A 13,199-nucleotide genomic window follows, 5' to 3' on the forward strand; every position below is an offset into this window, starting at 1 on the left:
TACCGCAAAAAAAAAAAAAAAAAAAAAAAAAAAAAAAAAAGAACAACTGTAGGTACACTGCCGGGCTTGGTTACAATTACGGTGGCTGTACAGTCTTCATGCTTCAGGGCATAAACTGATTGCTATTTATAATGAAGGGAAAAATAAAACAGAAATTAAGTAGTACTAAAGTTGTTGGAGCTATTATGGTGCTCTTAAAAATCCACCCTCTCAAGTATTACATATTGAACCACCACGGGATACCACATTTCATAGATCAATTTTTTATCATATCTAGATATGGAAATATGTGTTTTATTCTTAAAAAACCAAAGTAAGTCCTTCTACATGTATGTGCATCACTTTAGCTGTTTTATTCCCACTTTTATATAATCCAAAGAATTTTGCCAGATTTGTACGTTGCCTAAAATTTGATGTTAGTATATAATTTTAAATCTCTCTATATATAAGTATACAAGAACTGTGTCTATCTCTAGCTCTGTGGTTCTCTCAGAGAAGTGCTTTCCTTAAATACTTTTTCATTTCACAATGTAGACAGATTATGATAAAAGAAGCTATTTACTTAATTAGTGAATTATTTAATTCCCAAACCTGATGAGCTTCTATTGAGGTTCTGGGGATGAATTTTCCCCCAGTGTTATTAGGTGTCCACAACTTCAAAGAGGTATAAGAGAATTCTCTGGTTGTTTTGCTAAAGACAGTTCAGGGCATGACTCAGAATCTCAGACTCTCAAAGTGAGAAGGGAATTTTGATGTCACTGTCACAGTACTCTCTAAGAGATGTGAGAATCCCTTCTATTTCTGTTTAAACAACTCTGATGTCGAGAATCGTAGCCAATTTCCCCCCATTTTTTGGACCAGTTTTAATTGTTGTAAAATTTTTCTTTGTGTTGACCCGAAATCTACCTCTGTGTAATTTCTTTAACTTATCAAGAGTTTATTTAGTTTTTAATATGAATTAAACTTTATAGTTTCTTGAGCTCTTATATGGATATTTGCAATATGCCTTGAAATTTTCAATGGTTGCTGAAACTGCAGCATGGAATAATCATAGAACCTGTTCAGTAAGTTTCCAAAGTAAACTATATTTATATTAATAAGTTTTTTTTTGTTGTTGTTCTTTTCCTATAAGAGCACTGGAGAGAGTCAGAAGATCTCTGTTCCAATCTCAGCTGTGTGGGACTGTGGGCAAGTCACTTAACGTCTCTAATTTATAATGTCTTCCTCTGTAACAAAAATGACATCATAAAAGGGTTAAAAGGAGCAAGTAAAAATATATATATGGAAGTGGTTTGAAAGCTACAATGCTGTACTGTTACTATTATTGTTTTTTAGAAATACATTGCTCAGCAATTTTTAGAGCTCTACGTTAAGCTAAATTTAAACATTATGTCTTAAAAGTGAACAAATTAAAAAGCACATTAATTAAATAATAGATTAACTGATTCTTTGCATTATATGATATTATCATTGCTATATCATTTCATAGAAACTAATTCTTTTTTTTAGTCTATGACCTTCATTTTTACTCTGGAAGACGATCAGGTCAGTTTTTCTTGGATCCCATTTACTTCTATTTACCTCTAATTAGCCTAGCCTCAAATATAAGCCAAAAGTTAGGGCATTGATTTAGGGTTCTGGATACTTGGTTTAATTTTAAGTTTTTTATTTCTCATTCTTTTTATTTTTTTATTTTACTTTTCATGCTAAAGGCATTAGCAACTTAGAGCAGCTGTACTTGTTGATAATACTATTTTTGTGGTCCTAGTTGCAAATTCCTGAAAAGAGGGGAAACTAGGGACGGGGTGTCTGGTGATGTCTTCTCTTAGTTACTAACAGGATTCTGGCCTGTTACTATATCAAAAAGGATGTTCAGAAGTTGCAAATCTGTCAGCTCCAAATATGAAACAACTAGGCTTCTATAATAGCGGAGGCCTTGCAGGTAGTTCTTTACAGTTTTTATATACTCTTTTGTGTAGTGAAGCAACAATGGAGAGGGTCCATATACTCTTATGTTGTTTTGAAAGTGAGTTGCTTGTGTCACATTTGTTTGATTGACAACAATTTGATTTTTATTTTGGCAAACTCCCAAATAGTTAACACTTAGAGAAAGCGATTGAATTTTTAACATTTCTGTAAAAAATATTTGTGTATTAATTTCTTCATTGAGTACCGTAGAGAAAAAGTTAAGATAAATAAAATCTAGATTATTTCAATATGATGTCGTGACTTTGTTTGGTCAATAGTATTTACAGTGATAAATTTCTCCCACATTTTGGTATTGTATACTTTGAAAGGCAGAATTAATGTTAAGAATATTTTTATGCCTTTAATGTTTTTTTCATTGTTGAGTTGTGTGACAGTAAAGAAACATATTGAAATGGCTTTACAAAGTTTCTGAAAGTGTATTTCATTCTGTGAATGAGTGCTAGCAATGAATTTTAGGTTTTCAGAAAGTTTGGAATCTGTCCATTTAAAATAAACTACTTTTAATCATGAAAAAGCTATTTCTGGTATTAAGGAGGATAAACAATGTATTCACAGTATTTCTAACTTCTGTTTTTATGATTATTATTTTTAAAATGTTCTCATAATCAATATAATGCCCATTTCTGAGAAAGCTTGTGGCCAGGCTAGGTATTTTAGAGATTCGAATGGTGACTTTCTATTCAGGTGTTGCCAGCTGTGTATGATACTATGTTTGTGTCAAAGCTGTTTCAAATGTATGTTATTTCATTCTGAAAACAAGAATTATAGGACTGATTTTTGGGGAGAAACAAACATTTAAATAAATGAGCTACAGTTTCTTATCCCTACTTAAATTAAAACAGAATATAATTCTAAACCAGAGTCTTTACTATTTCCCAGTTCATTCCAAATGACTTCCAAACTATTCTATCTTCCTTCTCTTAAATATGAATAATAAACCAGCCCCATCTTGGCTGATATTATCTTGGCCGAGCAGACCCCTTTTCACTTGCTTTGTTGTTCCTTTGTGTTCCCTTTATAACCTGAGCGCTAGCACTGCAATTGCTTCTGGAAACCAATCCTTGTAGTGAGATGTTGTGTAAAGATGAGTGACATAATATGGAAGCTGTCCAGCTATTAGACATATATCAAGAGGAAACACTTAAGTACACTACTAATATAGGGATAAGTTCACCTACAGCACATTTATTACATATCAGATTATGAACTTTGTCCTTAGATACAACTTTATGTTTCCTAAATACACGTGGCATGGGTAGGTCAAGGATGCTTGACTTGGTTGGCTATAGGTTCTGCACTCACATTAGTTGTGTGTTGCAATTAAATTAACTTGAATTTTATAGGATATAGATATTCTTTGGGGGGATTCTTTATACTTAAAGTATTTGTTTATAAGACAATTGTGTGGGACTAAACAACAACAGCTTGGAATTCTGGTTTTTCATAGAACTGTCAAAATTGAGATCTAAACTTAAGATCTCTTGTCAAATCAGGTTGTGAAGGCTTAAACTGTTAAACTTCTTTTGTAGCAGTTTTATCTTATTAAATTTAATCCTCTTTGAAGTGGTATAAACTTAAACAGCCACAAATTATCCACTTTTCTCAGGCAAGTTACTAAAATATAGCTTCTAAGTGTAATGGAGAGGAGGTGTATACAGCTAAACATTGAATTTAGAAACTTTCAGGTGGTGTTAACTATGGCAGCCACAAAACATCCCCAGAATGAACAACTTGAAAACTCTCTGGTAAATTCTCATGTGGAACCCAGCAACCATCTGTTGAATAAATTGGCAAATGAATGAAGGCAAATCATATTGGCATTTTTTTTCTTTTTACAAGCGGGGAGAATGGAAAATGTATAATACTTGGTGAGTCTTAAAGAAATGCAGAAAAATGCAGGATTTTTTTCCTTTTCATGGGGAGCTGTAAATTTAATCATCTTTTAACTGCAGGAAAGAGATAAATGAAAAATCTAAAATTTCAAATGGCAATAGAAAGTTTTATGTTTCCTACTGCACTCAATATCTAGCAAGAGAAAGATGGGATGTATGAATTCTAAAGGGGATTATTTTCCCCTGGGACACATTTAGCATTGATACCTTTACCATGTGACATCTCAGTTTGTGAATGTAAAATACTTGGTACCCACATCTCTAATAGCAAACTGAGTAAGTGTTTAAGCATATCACAACCAGGGGGATTTGTGTGTGTTTGTGTGCGTTTATGCTGAGAGGTGCAAATGATTTTTGTATGAGTGTGTTTTCTAACCCCTAGGCCAACAGACTATGTTCCAAAACATAATGGGATCACAAAAACTAAGTTATCTGTAGCATCTTTTAATATGGCACCAAATAAAATGAGGGATATTCATAAATGAAAACATATCTCTCCCTTTCCATAATAGCTAAAAAAAAACCCCATACTTGTGTACTAATCTGCTGCAACTCGTTTCCAGAAAACAAGTTAAAAGTATATTTACTTGAGGCCAAGTGCTGCTAAGTAATATTAAGTACTCAGCTTTAAATTTCTGTACTTTTAAGTTTTACTAGTGTCTACATTAAGTGCTAACAATAGACTTGTTATTAACACCAAAAACAGACTACAACTTTACTGTCACACGCAACATCCAGCAAACTCCTTCTTTCTAAACTTTCCAAGTACACTGAACTGATGACTAAATATGTCTCAGAAATTTTACGTAGGAAAGTGGTTCCTTCCAGATAATATATTTTTCACACATGAATTTGAATATTAAATTTAACACATCTGCCCTAAAAACTACTCCCAAGTTGAAGAAACATAATTTGGCCTACAGAGAACTCTACTTACCCTGATACAGATTTAGACTTGAGCCAAGTGTCTTATGAGGCCAGCGATTGTGTTAAATACTGAAATAAAAAGTCCAATGAAGATGTGCTATTCTAATTCCCATTCTTAGTACTTCCTCTCCCCTGCCATGATATTGCCGTGGGGGCTCTGAGTTGCCTGTTGTAAACTAAGCGTGATGTGCCTGGTTTCAATGGAGCAGCTCCTGTTGCCACAGGTTCCTGTAACTGGGCATCAGCAAGTCCAACTGGGCCTCATTTTTTCCCAGATTTCAACCACTGATCAAGTTCTTTTGGAACTGCTTTCTCTTGAAAGACTTTTTTTTTTTTTTTTTAAATGACAGATCATTTGTCTTATATTAGGCACAGTTCCACAAATATCTTTAGAGAGGCAAAATTTGAATGGGAATTATCCCTATTGAATAATAAAAGTATAGGAGACTAGCTTTTTCCTTTTTTAATTTTATTTTTTAATTTTTGGTTGCGCCACGTGGCTTGTGGGATCTTAGTTCCCCGATCAGGGATCAAACCTGGGACCACAGCAGAGAAAGCGCTGAGCCCTAAACACTGGACTACCAGGGAATTCCCAGGAGACTAGTTTTTTAACGTGGCTTCAAACATCAGTGTCAAGCATAAAAATCTTTACAATGGCCAGGAAAATTCTGAAGATATGATCCACTTCTTTGTTTCCTGGAAGTACTTGAAGATACTAGATACCATGAATATTTTTAAAAGGCGTATTTCTCATTTAACAACTATTTAATAGTCAGTAAATCTGTATTAAATAAACTACAATTTACTCTAAATCTTTATCAGTTTACTTATTGCATGGTAAAGTTGAGAGTCTAGAAACTAGCGTAATATAGATAATACACTAAAGAAACTACTATTTTGATAGTAACATATACAACTTTCCTAGATAATAAATACTATAGTATAGTATGTATCTATACTAAAGTTGCATAGTAAAGTTGATAGTATTGATAGTATAGTCAAAATACACTTCCTCTTTCATCTAAACTTTACATCACATTGCTATGCCATCTAGAGTGTCTATTTTAAAACAACCTTTAAAAATTTCTCAACCAGTGAAGGCTTTTACAAGAGTTTTGGATTGCCAAGGGTACTGGAGAAGGGATGAGAAGGAAGTTCATGTAGAATAAATGGCATTGTGCCTGTGGAAAGAAGATTCAGGAGAAATATCAAAGTAGGGAGAGAGTGAAACATAAGAGATTTTACCCTTTTATCTCACAATAAAGCCTGAAAAGTTTTCTTTGGAAGGTAACTTAGAAAAACAAATAATAATGCCAGAAAGATTTAAGTTTTTTTCACTCACTGATATTTATAGTTTGTAGGTACACTTACCTATAATTGCTTTCCTTTTTAATTTTAAAATCTATAGATTCTAAGTTTAACAACATCAATATACCTGGCATCATTCTATCACCTAAAAATTGGAGAATCTATGTCAAAGCATAATAAACTGATAATTTCTGAGCATACTTATTGGCCTTCTGTAACTGAGAGCCATTAGTGATAGCTTGATTGTTTTAACATTGTGAAATGTTATGTATGTGTATGCCCAGCAAACACTAGCCTGAAATAAAGTCTCTTTGAACAATAAGGAGCTTTGCATATTATTCTCTGCTATAAAGATGGGTGCCAGTCATAACTGTTGTAATATTTGTTACCCTAGTCACAGATATATGCTCTGTGATGATCCTGATTGCCTGTGTTTTAAAGCCTACATTAAAGACCCAAGTCCTGATTTTCCATCCTGATTATATATCCTACTCTTACTCTTTTCTGTGACATTTATTATGAAGCATTTTGACCAAACAGCAAGATCTGGAAATAAAAAAACTCCCTAGGTCAACAGAAGATTGCTAGTCATTTGTCTACATTCTCTGGTTATACTTATATAGAAGGAAGACTGTTTTCATTTTCATAAAATCTCATATTACCCAATGAATCAAAACAGCAGCATTTGGAAGAAAGCCATAATTAATAACAGTGAAACAGACCAGTCTCAATGTATCCAGAACTATTAACCTAAAAGCTTGGTTAAAAAAATAGATCTTGAGGGAAAACAGACTTAGTCTCAACTGAACAAATGAGGCAGAACGTTTTCAAAGATACTCTTGATGCAGGTATGCCCTCTGGATCTTGCTCTGATGACTGTAATTATTTTGAATTTTGTCATTTATACAGAAGGTGCCTATTGGTCCATCTTTATATTAGTTTGCCTCTTTTGAAGCAGAAGGTTGCTAGTTGAATAAGAAAGAGAATTTAAGCTTAATGAGCCTCCTGCTTAGTTGGGTTGGGTGTTGGGGAGTAAGGAGGTGTGGGTAAGGTGAATGCTGGTTAGCCTTCAGTGCACTTCCAGTATTCTCAAAGACAGGACAAAATTACTGTGGTTTTGGCATGCAGGGGCCAGCTTGCTCAGGAAATTGTGGCATGTATAAAGCAAAGCACATAAACAAACTCTTAACCCAGGAAGCTGAGTTTAACAATTGCCTCATTAACAAGATCCAGAGAAAGACAGGAAAAGAGGGGGAGGCCAATAGCTGATTATTATACAGTTCTAGACAGATGAAGCCCTTCAGCTTCTCCCTAAACAATCCCTGTAGTGTGGATTTGACAAAGTGGCACATTTAAGAGGGAACACTCTTGCTATCAATGGGAGTCAGGCGCACCCTTATCTGAGGGCCAAATTCAGTCCCTGGAACTTGACTTTATCAGTAGACACAAGACAGAGGACAAGTCAGCTACATCCACAGAGAATTAATTAAGAGCAAATGCTACATCTAGTGAATGTAATCAATAGTGTGAACAGTGATCTACATATCACCCTCTGTTGCTGTCTCCCTTTCTATTTACTACTATTTGGATAGAGATTTATTTGCCACATGGCCTCATTGAAATTACATATTTCTCATATTGCATCAAACAAAATATTCCCTTAAAGACCAAATATTCTAATGCCACTTTTAGTTTCTGAATGGCTGAAATCTTTTTGGGTAGAATTTTATCATAGATAATTTATTTGTTTGGCTTTCTCCGTGCACATTTCTCCAGTTTCATATGCGAAGTGTGTTCAAATAAACCTGACTTCAGTGTTGCCAAAGTCTACACCCAAATATGTCTTTGCTGGCTAATTTTGTTCTATCTCCTTTAAAAATTGTCCCTTTTGAACACACCATGAAACCCCTCTCGAATTATTACAGTGTTGTTTGCAAACACAAAATATTGTTTTAACACAAACTTTTCAGTACTAATATTTGTTTCTTATATCTGTCTCAACTTCTCCCCCACCCAGCACACATACCCAAAGTACATTGCAGTTCCCTTTTTGAAACCAATCATATAATTTTATATTGTTTTCACTCCTACTAGGCAACAGTACAGGTCTCATTACCTTCATTTTTCAAAGGCTTACCAGAAACATCATTTTTCAAGACCAGGTTCTTGGTTAATTCTTTTGGCAAAGATTCTGATTTCTTCTTGAATCTGTGCTTTGTATGAATCTCTCCTAAGCAGCACTGAGACCAGAGTAATTTGTCAGTCATCACTTTTGACCCCTGCTTTGCTCTAACCTCAGCAATTCAACAGCAGCCTTTGTTACTTAAGGAAAATAGGAAACTCTGCCTCCTGGACATAAACATGTGAATTTTCTATGTCCAGGACCAAAAGGGTGAAAAGGGCAGATTTCACCAACATTTCCTTAAGAAATAAAGTCCCAATTTTAACACATGTGGACTATCAACCACATGTGTGATGTTTTGGTCATAAGTCACATTTTAGGGGTCTATGTGTGAACAATTTTGAATTGTTACTGGGTCTAATTTTACAGTTCTTACTTACCCCATACTCTCTTTGCAACAGTAGAGAGTATGACTTGAGTAAGCACAATAAAATCAGAGCCCAGTTTTCCCTCTGATCATAATTGCATTTATAAATAAATGTGATTTACAAAGTTAGCATTGATACAACTCAGGATTTTCTAAAATATAATGATGCCATAATAAATGAAACATTAAATGGAAAAAAGTGTTTTTCTAGAAGATATTGATTTCTTCTTAGAAACTAGCAGGCAGGCATAATTTTAAAAATAATGAAAACATGTAGAATTATTACCGACACAATGAGAATGTAGATTTCAGTGACCAAAAAAAGTTGATGAGATATAGAAGCATATGCTACCCATGTTTTAGGCCCACTGGAAGCAGCTAGTGTTCAACCAGTTTGGTTTTTATATGGCCTTAAAAGATATATGTCAATTAAGATTAATTATTCTAAAATTTAAAAAAAAATTACCTGATTGTTGACCAAAAAATATGAAATGGAGAAACAGAAAAACAAACAAACATACCATGTTCACACACAAAACAAAATAATTCTCTCAGGGACATCAGGGAAGGTGGAATACTATAACAACACATGTTATATTGTTATACTATTCCACCCACCTTAATGAAGAACCCTTGGGTGTTGCTACTCCATAGCCTTTCGAATCCAGATTTCCTCCCACTTTCATTGTGTCACATGGCTTTCGCTGCTCAATGTATTCATTCATAGTGGACTCCAGGAGAAAGGCAAATTTGCCCTTGGATTTTCGGACACGAGCTACTCCCTCAGCTGTAGTCCTAGTGAACACTGATGGCTCTGCTGATCGCATGTAGGTCCACATCTTTTCATACACTGCTATTTTTGATCTCTGGAGGAAATTAAAATAAAATTAAATACAGGAAAGAAGGGAACAAGATGTTAATATTGACTGAACCGAGATAAGGATAAAGCCTTCTACGTTACCCTCTAATTGCAATTTGCCATAATAACATTATTCTTTTACAATTAGAAAACTGCCTTTTACAACTGTTTAAGAAAATCACTGAAATGAAAGACATTTAAAAGTGATATTTGGAGAAAAAGGTACCTCGTGTCATAATAACTACCCTACTCAACTGCTTAAAGAACAAGTTATTATTATTATAAAATGTAGACAGCCATAGAAAGAGTTGTACTGAATTATAACAAACAAGGAGAGTTGTTATATTATTTTATTTTCATATTTTTCAGGCCTCAAAGTTTTAATGAAAACCATTCTAAAAAAATATATACAAAACGTGCAGTCCCTATCAAGTCAGTATTTGAACACCAAAGGAGGAGGAGAAATCTGCCCTAGTTTACAAACCAAATATCCATAAAACAAGAATCAAACTAGGTCCGCCAAAACATTTTTAGACCTTTTTTAACAAAATCTCCAAATAGAACATATATTAAACTTTAAAGAGAAGTAATTCTTGTTTTCCCACTTTATATTTTGGAGAGTTAGTTTTTCTAATCCCTTGACTTCAACCAAGAAACTTACTTATATTTTTGTCTATTTGGGCTGTATCTACATTATTTCCAAGACTTAATTTATCCAATTCATTTTGTCGGTATCTGCATTCATATTAGATTTTTTCATCCACACATTTTTTTCACGTGAAAATATATCCAAATGAACTCAAATGTCCCCAAAGGATATATTTAATAAAATAGAAAAGCCCAAATCCTGTTTGGTGTTTGACAATACAAGGATACACACAGACATTTATCTGGTGCAATTACTTGTGTTCAATAGCAAGATGTGGAAATTTTGCATCTGGATCCAAATTAAAAGTAATGGAGACTTCAGTCAAACCTAAATCTATGCATGAGGCCAAATCCTGAGTAGCATGTATACTTATTTACACCGACCTTGTTTTGTTTACCAGAAGATAGAATCCAACAAGAAGCAGATCTTCAATAATTAACAAGGTACCCGAATGGCAAATTTAAGAATACATGTTTTGGGCAAAAGCAAATTACTCAGGTGAACAAAGAAACTGATAAAAGTGGTATTCAAAATTTTGGATTCATAAGGTGGAAATTTAGTAATCAATAAATCTATATAATAAGTCACACAATAAGAGATTTGCATACCTAAACACCAAAAAACCCCAGATATTTTATGTTAATGTAAATTCAAATGGTGATAAATATCAGATAAGAAATAGATATCCTGTATCCTGTATCCCCTGAAATGTTTTTATGTTATTAACACTTGAAAATATCTCATGATACAGAGATTCTGATATGTTTGTGTATGTGTGTTTAGGTAATGACAGGTTACTTCTGGCTACAGAAATCCTCACATTAGGAAAATTCTATGCCAAATATAATTCAATTGCAAAGATTCTATGTTGTTCCAGGACAGAAGAGTATCTGGATTCAGAACCCTTAACCATGAGATCCACTAGGGAGGCCATGTTGCCAGGCCTCATTCACTCCATCTCTGATAATGAAGTTCTCTTCCAGAGTATGAACTACTCCATCTTACAATGAGTTCCAATTTCTGAAAATTATAAACTCTCTGGATCACTTGATACTGATTGTGTTTAAACATCTATCCTGATGATTTCAATTTAGACATGTGTTGCTAAACATCATTTAGGCATATAATCACTTTTTTAAATGTATTGATAACTTCACTTCAGAGTTACACCCCAAAAGGTATAGAGTTCTATATATATTTTTTGCTTCACTATGTATACTACATTGAAACCAGAAGAAATAAAATCTGAGTATTATTTTAATTAAAATTTTTTGGAAAAATTTTAAGAATATGAGAATCATGCTAGTTACTTGGCAATTTTATACTTATTTTTTATATCTTATTAAAGGAAAAGAGAACAGCTAAACAAAACTAAGGCAGCAAAATGGAAAAAGAGTATTTTTAGGGCTTGGTAATTACGAAGATAATTTAACTATATAGAATGCAACATAATATTAAAGCAAATGATTTTTTTAAAAGAATAAAATACCTTTAGGTCATTGATATTTTATAGATGTCCATTCCCATAATATTAATGTGAGGAAAATTACTACTGCTTTTGTTTAAATATATTGAATTACATATACCTTAAGTGCAAAAGAAGTTAAATTAATTCCTTTAAAGTCCAGAAGAAAGAGGAATCTGTAGTGTAATTATGCTTAATTTCTTATGTATAACAGAAATTATAAAATACACACTCTCAGTGGAAAATAGAGGAATGATGAAAGAAACTTTTTGGGAAAAAAGGTTTATATGGTGTGTCACTATGTTAATGTTTAGAAATTCTGATTCTGATTTAAGGGGGCATGGTTTAGATAAAATCAAATCCACATGGTGGAGAGGGTGAGGTTGGGAAATTCAGGAGATAAAGGACTGGAAATAATATCGCTGTGCCTTACTTGTGACTGTAAGAGGGTGTTTGCTGAGGAATGAGGTAAGGTAATTTTTATAAATTTGATGAGACAGGCTAAAATGAGAAGATTTTTGCAGACTCAGTAAGCTCATAAATGTAGTGATAATGGGACTTTCACATCTTCATCTTCAACTGTGATATCTACTTAAAGATCAGGTTTGGGGAGTGAATATGCTCAAGGTAATAAGCAAAGATAATATGTCTTTTTTTTTTTTTTTTTGCAGTACGCGGGCCTCTCACTGTTGTGGCCTCTCCCCTTGCGGAGCACAGGCTCCGGATGCGCAGGCCCAGCGGGCATGGCTCACGGGCCCAGCCGCTCCGCGTCATGTGGGATCCTCCCAGATCGGGACACAAACCCGTACCCCCTGCACCGGCAGGCGGACTCCCAACCACTGCGCCACCAGGGAAGCCCTGTCATTTTTTTTTTAATTATAAAATTAATCTCAGATTTACTTGTTTCATCTTTATTGTGAAACACAATGCATGGGAAACTATTTGATTTAAAGCACTATTTCATTACTTATAATAATTCTTGGAGATGTAAAAATGTGCCATCCTTTTAATTTCTCAAAATTAAGTATTTTACCATTTCTGCTTTTAATAGAAAATATGTTAAAATGTCATGCATTATAGTTGATATTTACATTGTTATCAGGTGATTTATTTCCTGCTTTTAGTAGCTTATGCAGCAAGACTGATGTTCCAGTAAGAGCTTATCAATGTACTATTTGATAATATTATAAGCCCTGAAATACTATTCCCTCTCATTTATGCATTCATGATTTCACTGATGACTGAAACAGGTACAGGATAAAATCTGCACTGAAACGAAAATCAGTGTGTTTAAATCAGGTTTATAATAATGTAAAAGTACCTTTAAAAAAGCCTGTCATTAAGTGACAAGTACAAAATTCTTTAACTGTCTCTATGTGTGTGCTTAACAAGTGGCACAGAACATGAAATATATCAAGTTTCATAATAGTGCAAAACCAAGGCAACAGTTGAATTCTGATGTAATTTCCCTTCATAGCCTAATTCTTTTTCCAGAACAACTGCAACATTTTTTGAAATGCTGAGTATAGGTAACTGCCTGAGGCAGTTTAGTGAAGGTGAT

General features: G+C 33.8%; 1 protein-coding gene across 2 annotated transcripts in view; it reads right to left on the reverse strand.

Moving 5' to 3' along the window:
- Positions 1 to 13,199, reverse strand: part of GRIA4 (glutamate ionotropic receptor AMPA type subunit 4) — a 529,194-nt gene that overhangs the window by 33,801 nt on the left and 482,194 nt on the right. For both annotated transcript variants that reach the window (XM_024115308.1, XM_024115307.1), the window contains exon 13: positions 9,284 to 9,531. In XM_024115308.1, the coding sequence (XP_023971076.1) occupies positions 9,284 to 9,531 (248 nt within the window). The remainder of the gene's footprint in view (positions 1 to 9,283; positions 9,532 to 13,199) is intronic.

This window comes from Physeter macrocephalus, chromosome 16 (genome assembly GCF_002837175.3).
Source record: "Physeter macrocephalus isolate SW-GA chromosome 16, ASM283717v5, whole genome shotgun sequence".
NCBI classification, from domain to species: domain Eukaryota; kingdom Metazoa; phylum Chordata; class Mammalia; order Artiodactyla; family Physeteridae; genus Physeter; species Physeter macrocephalus.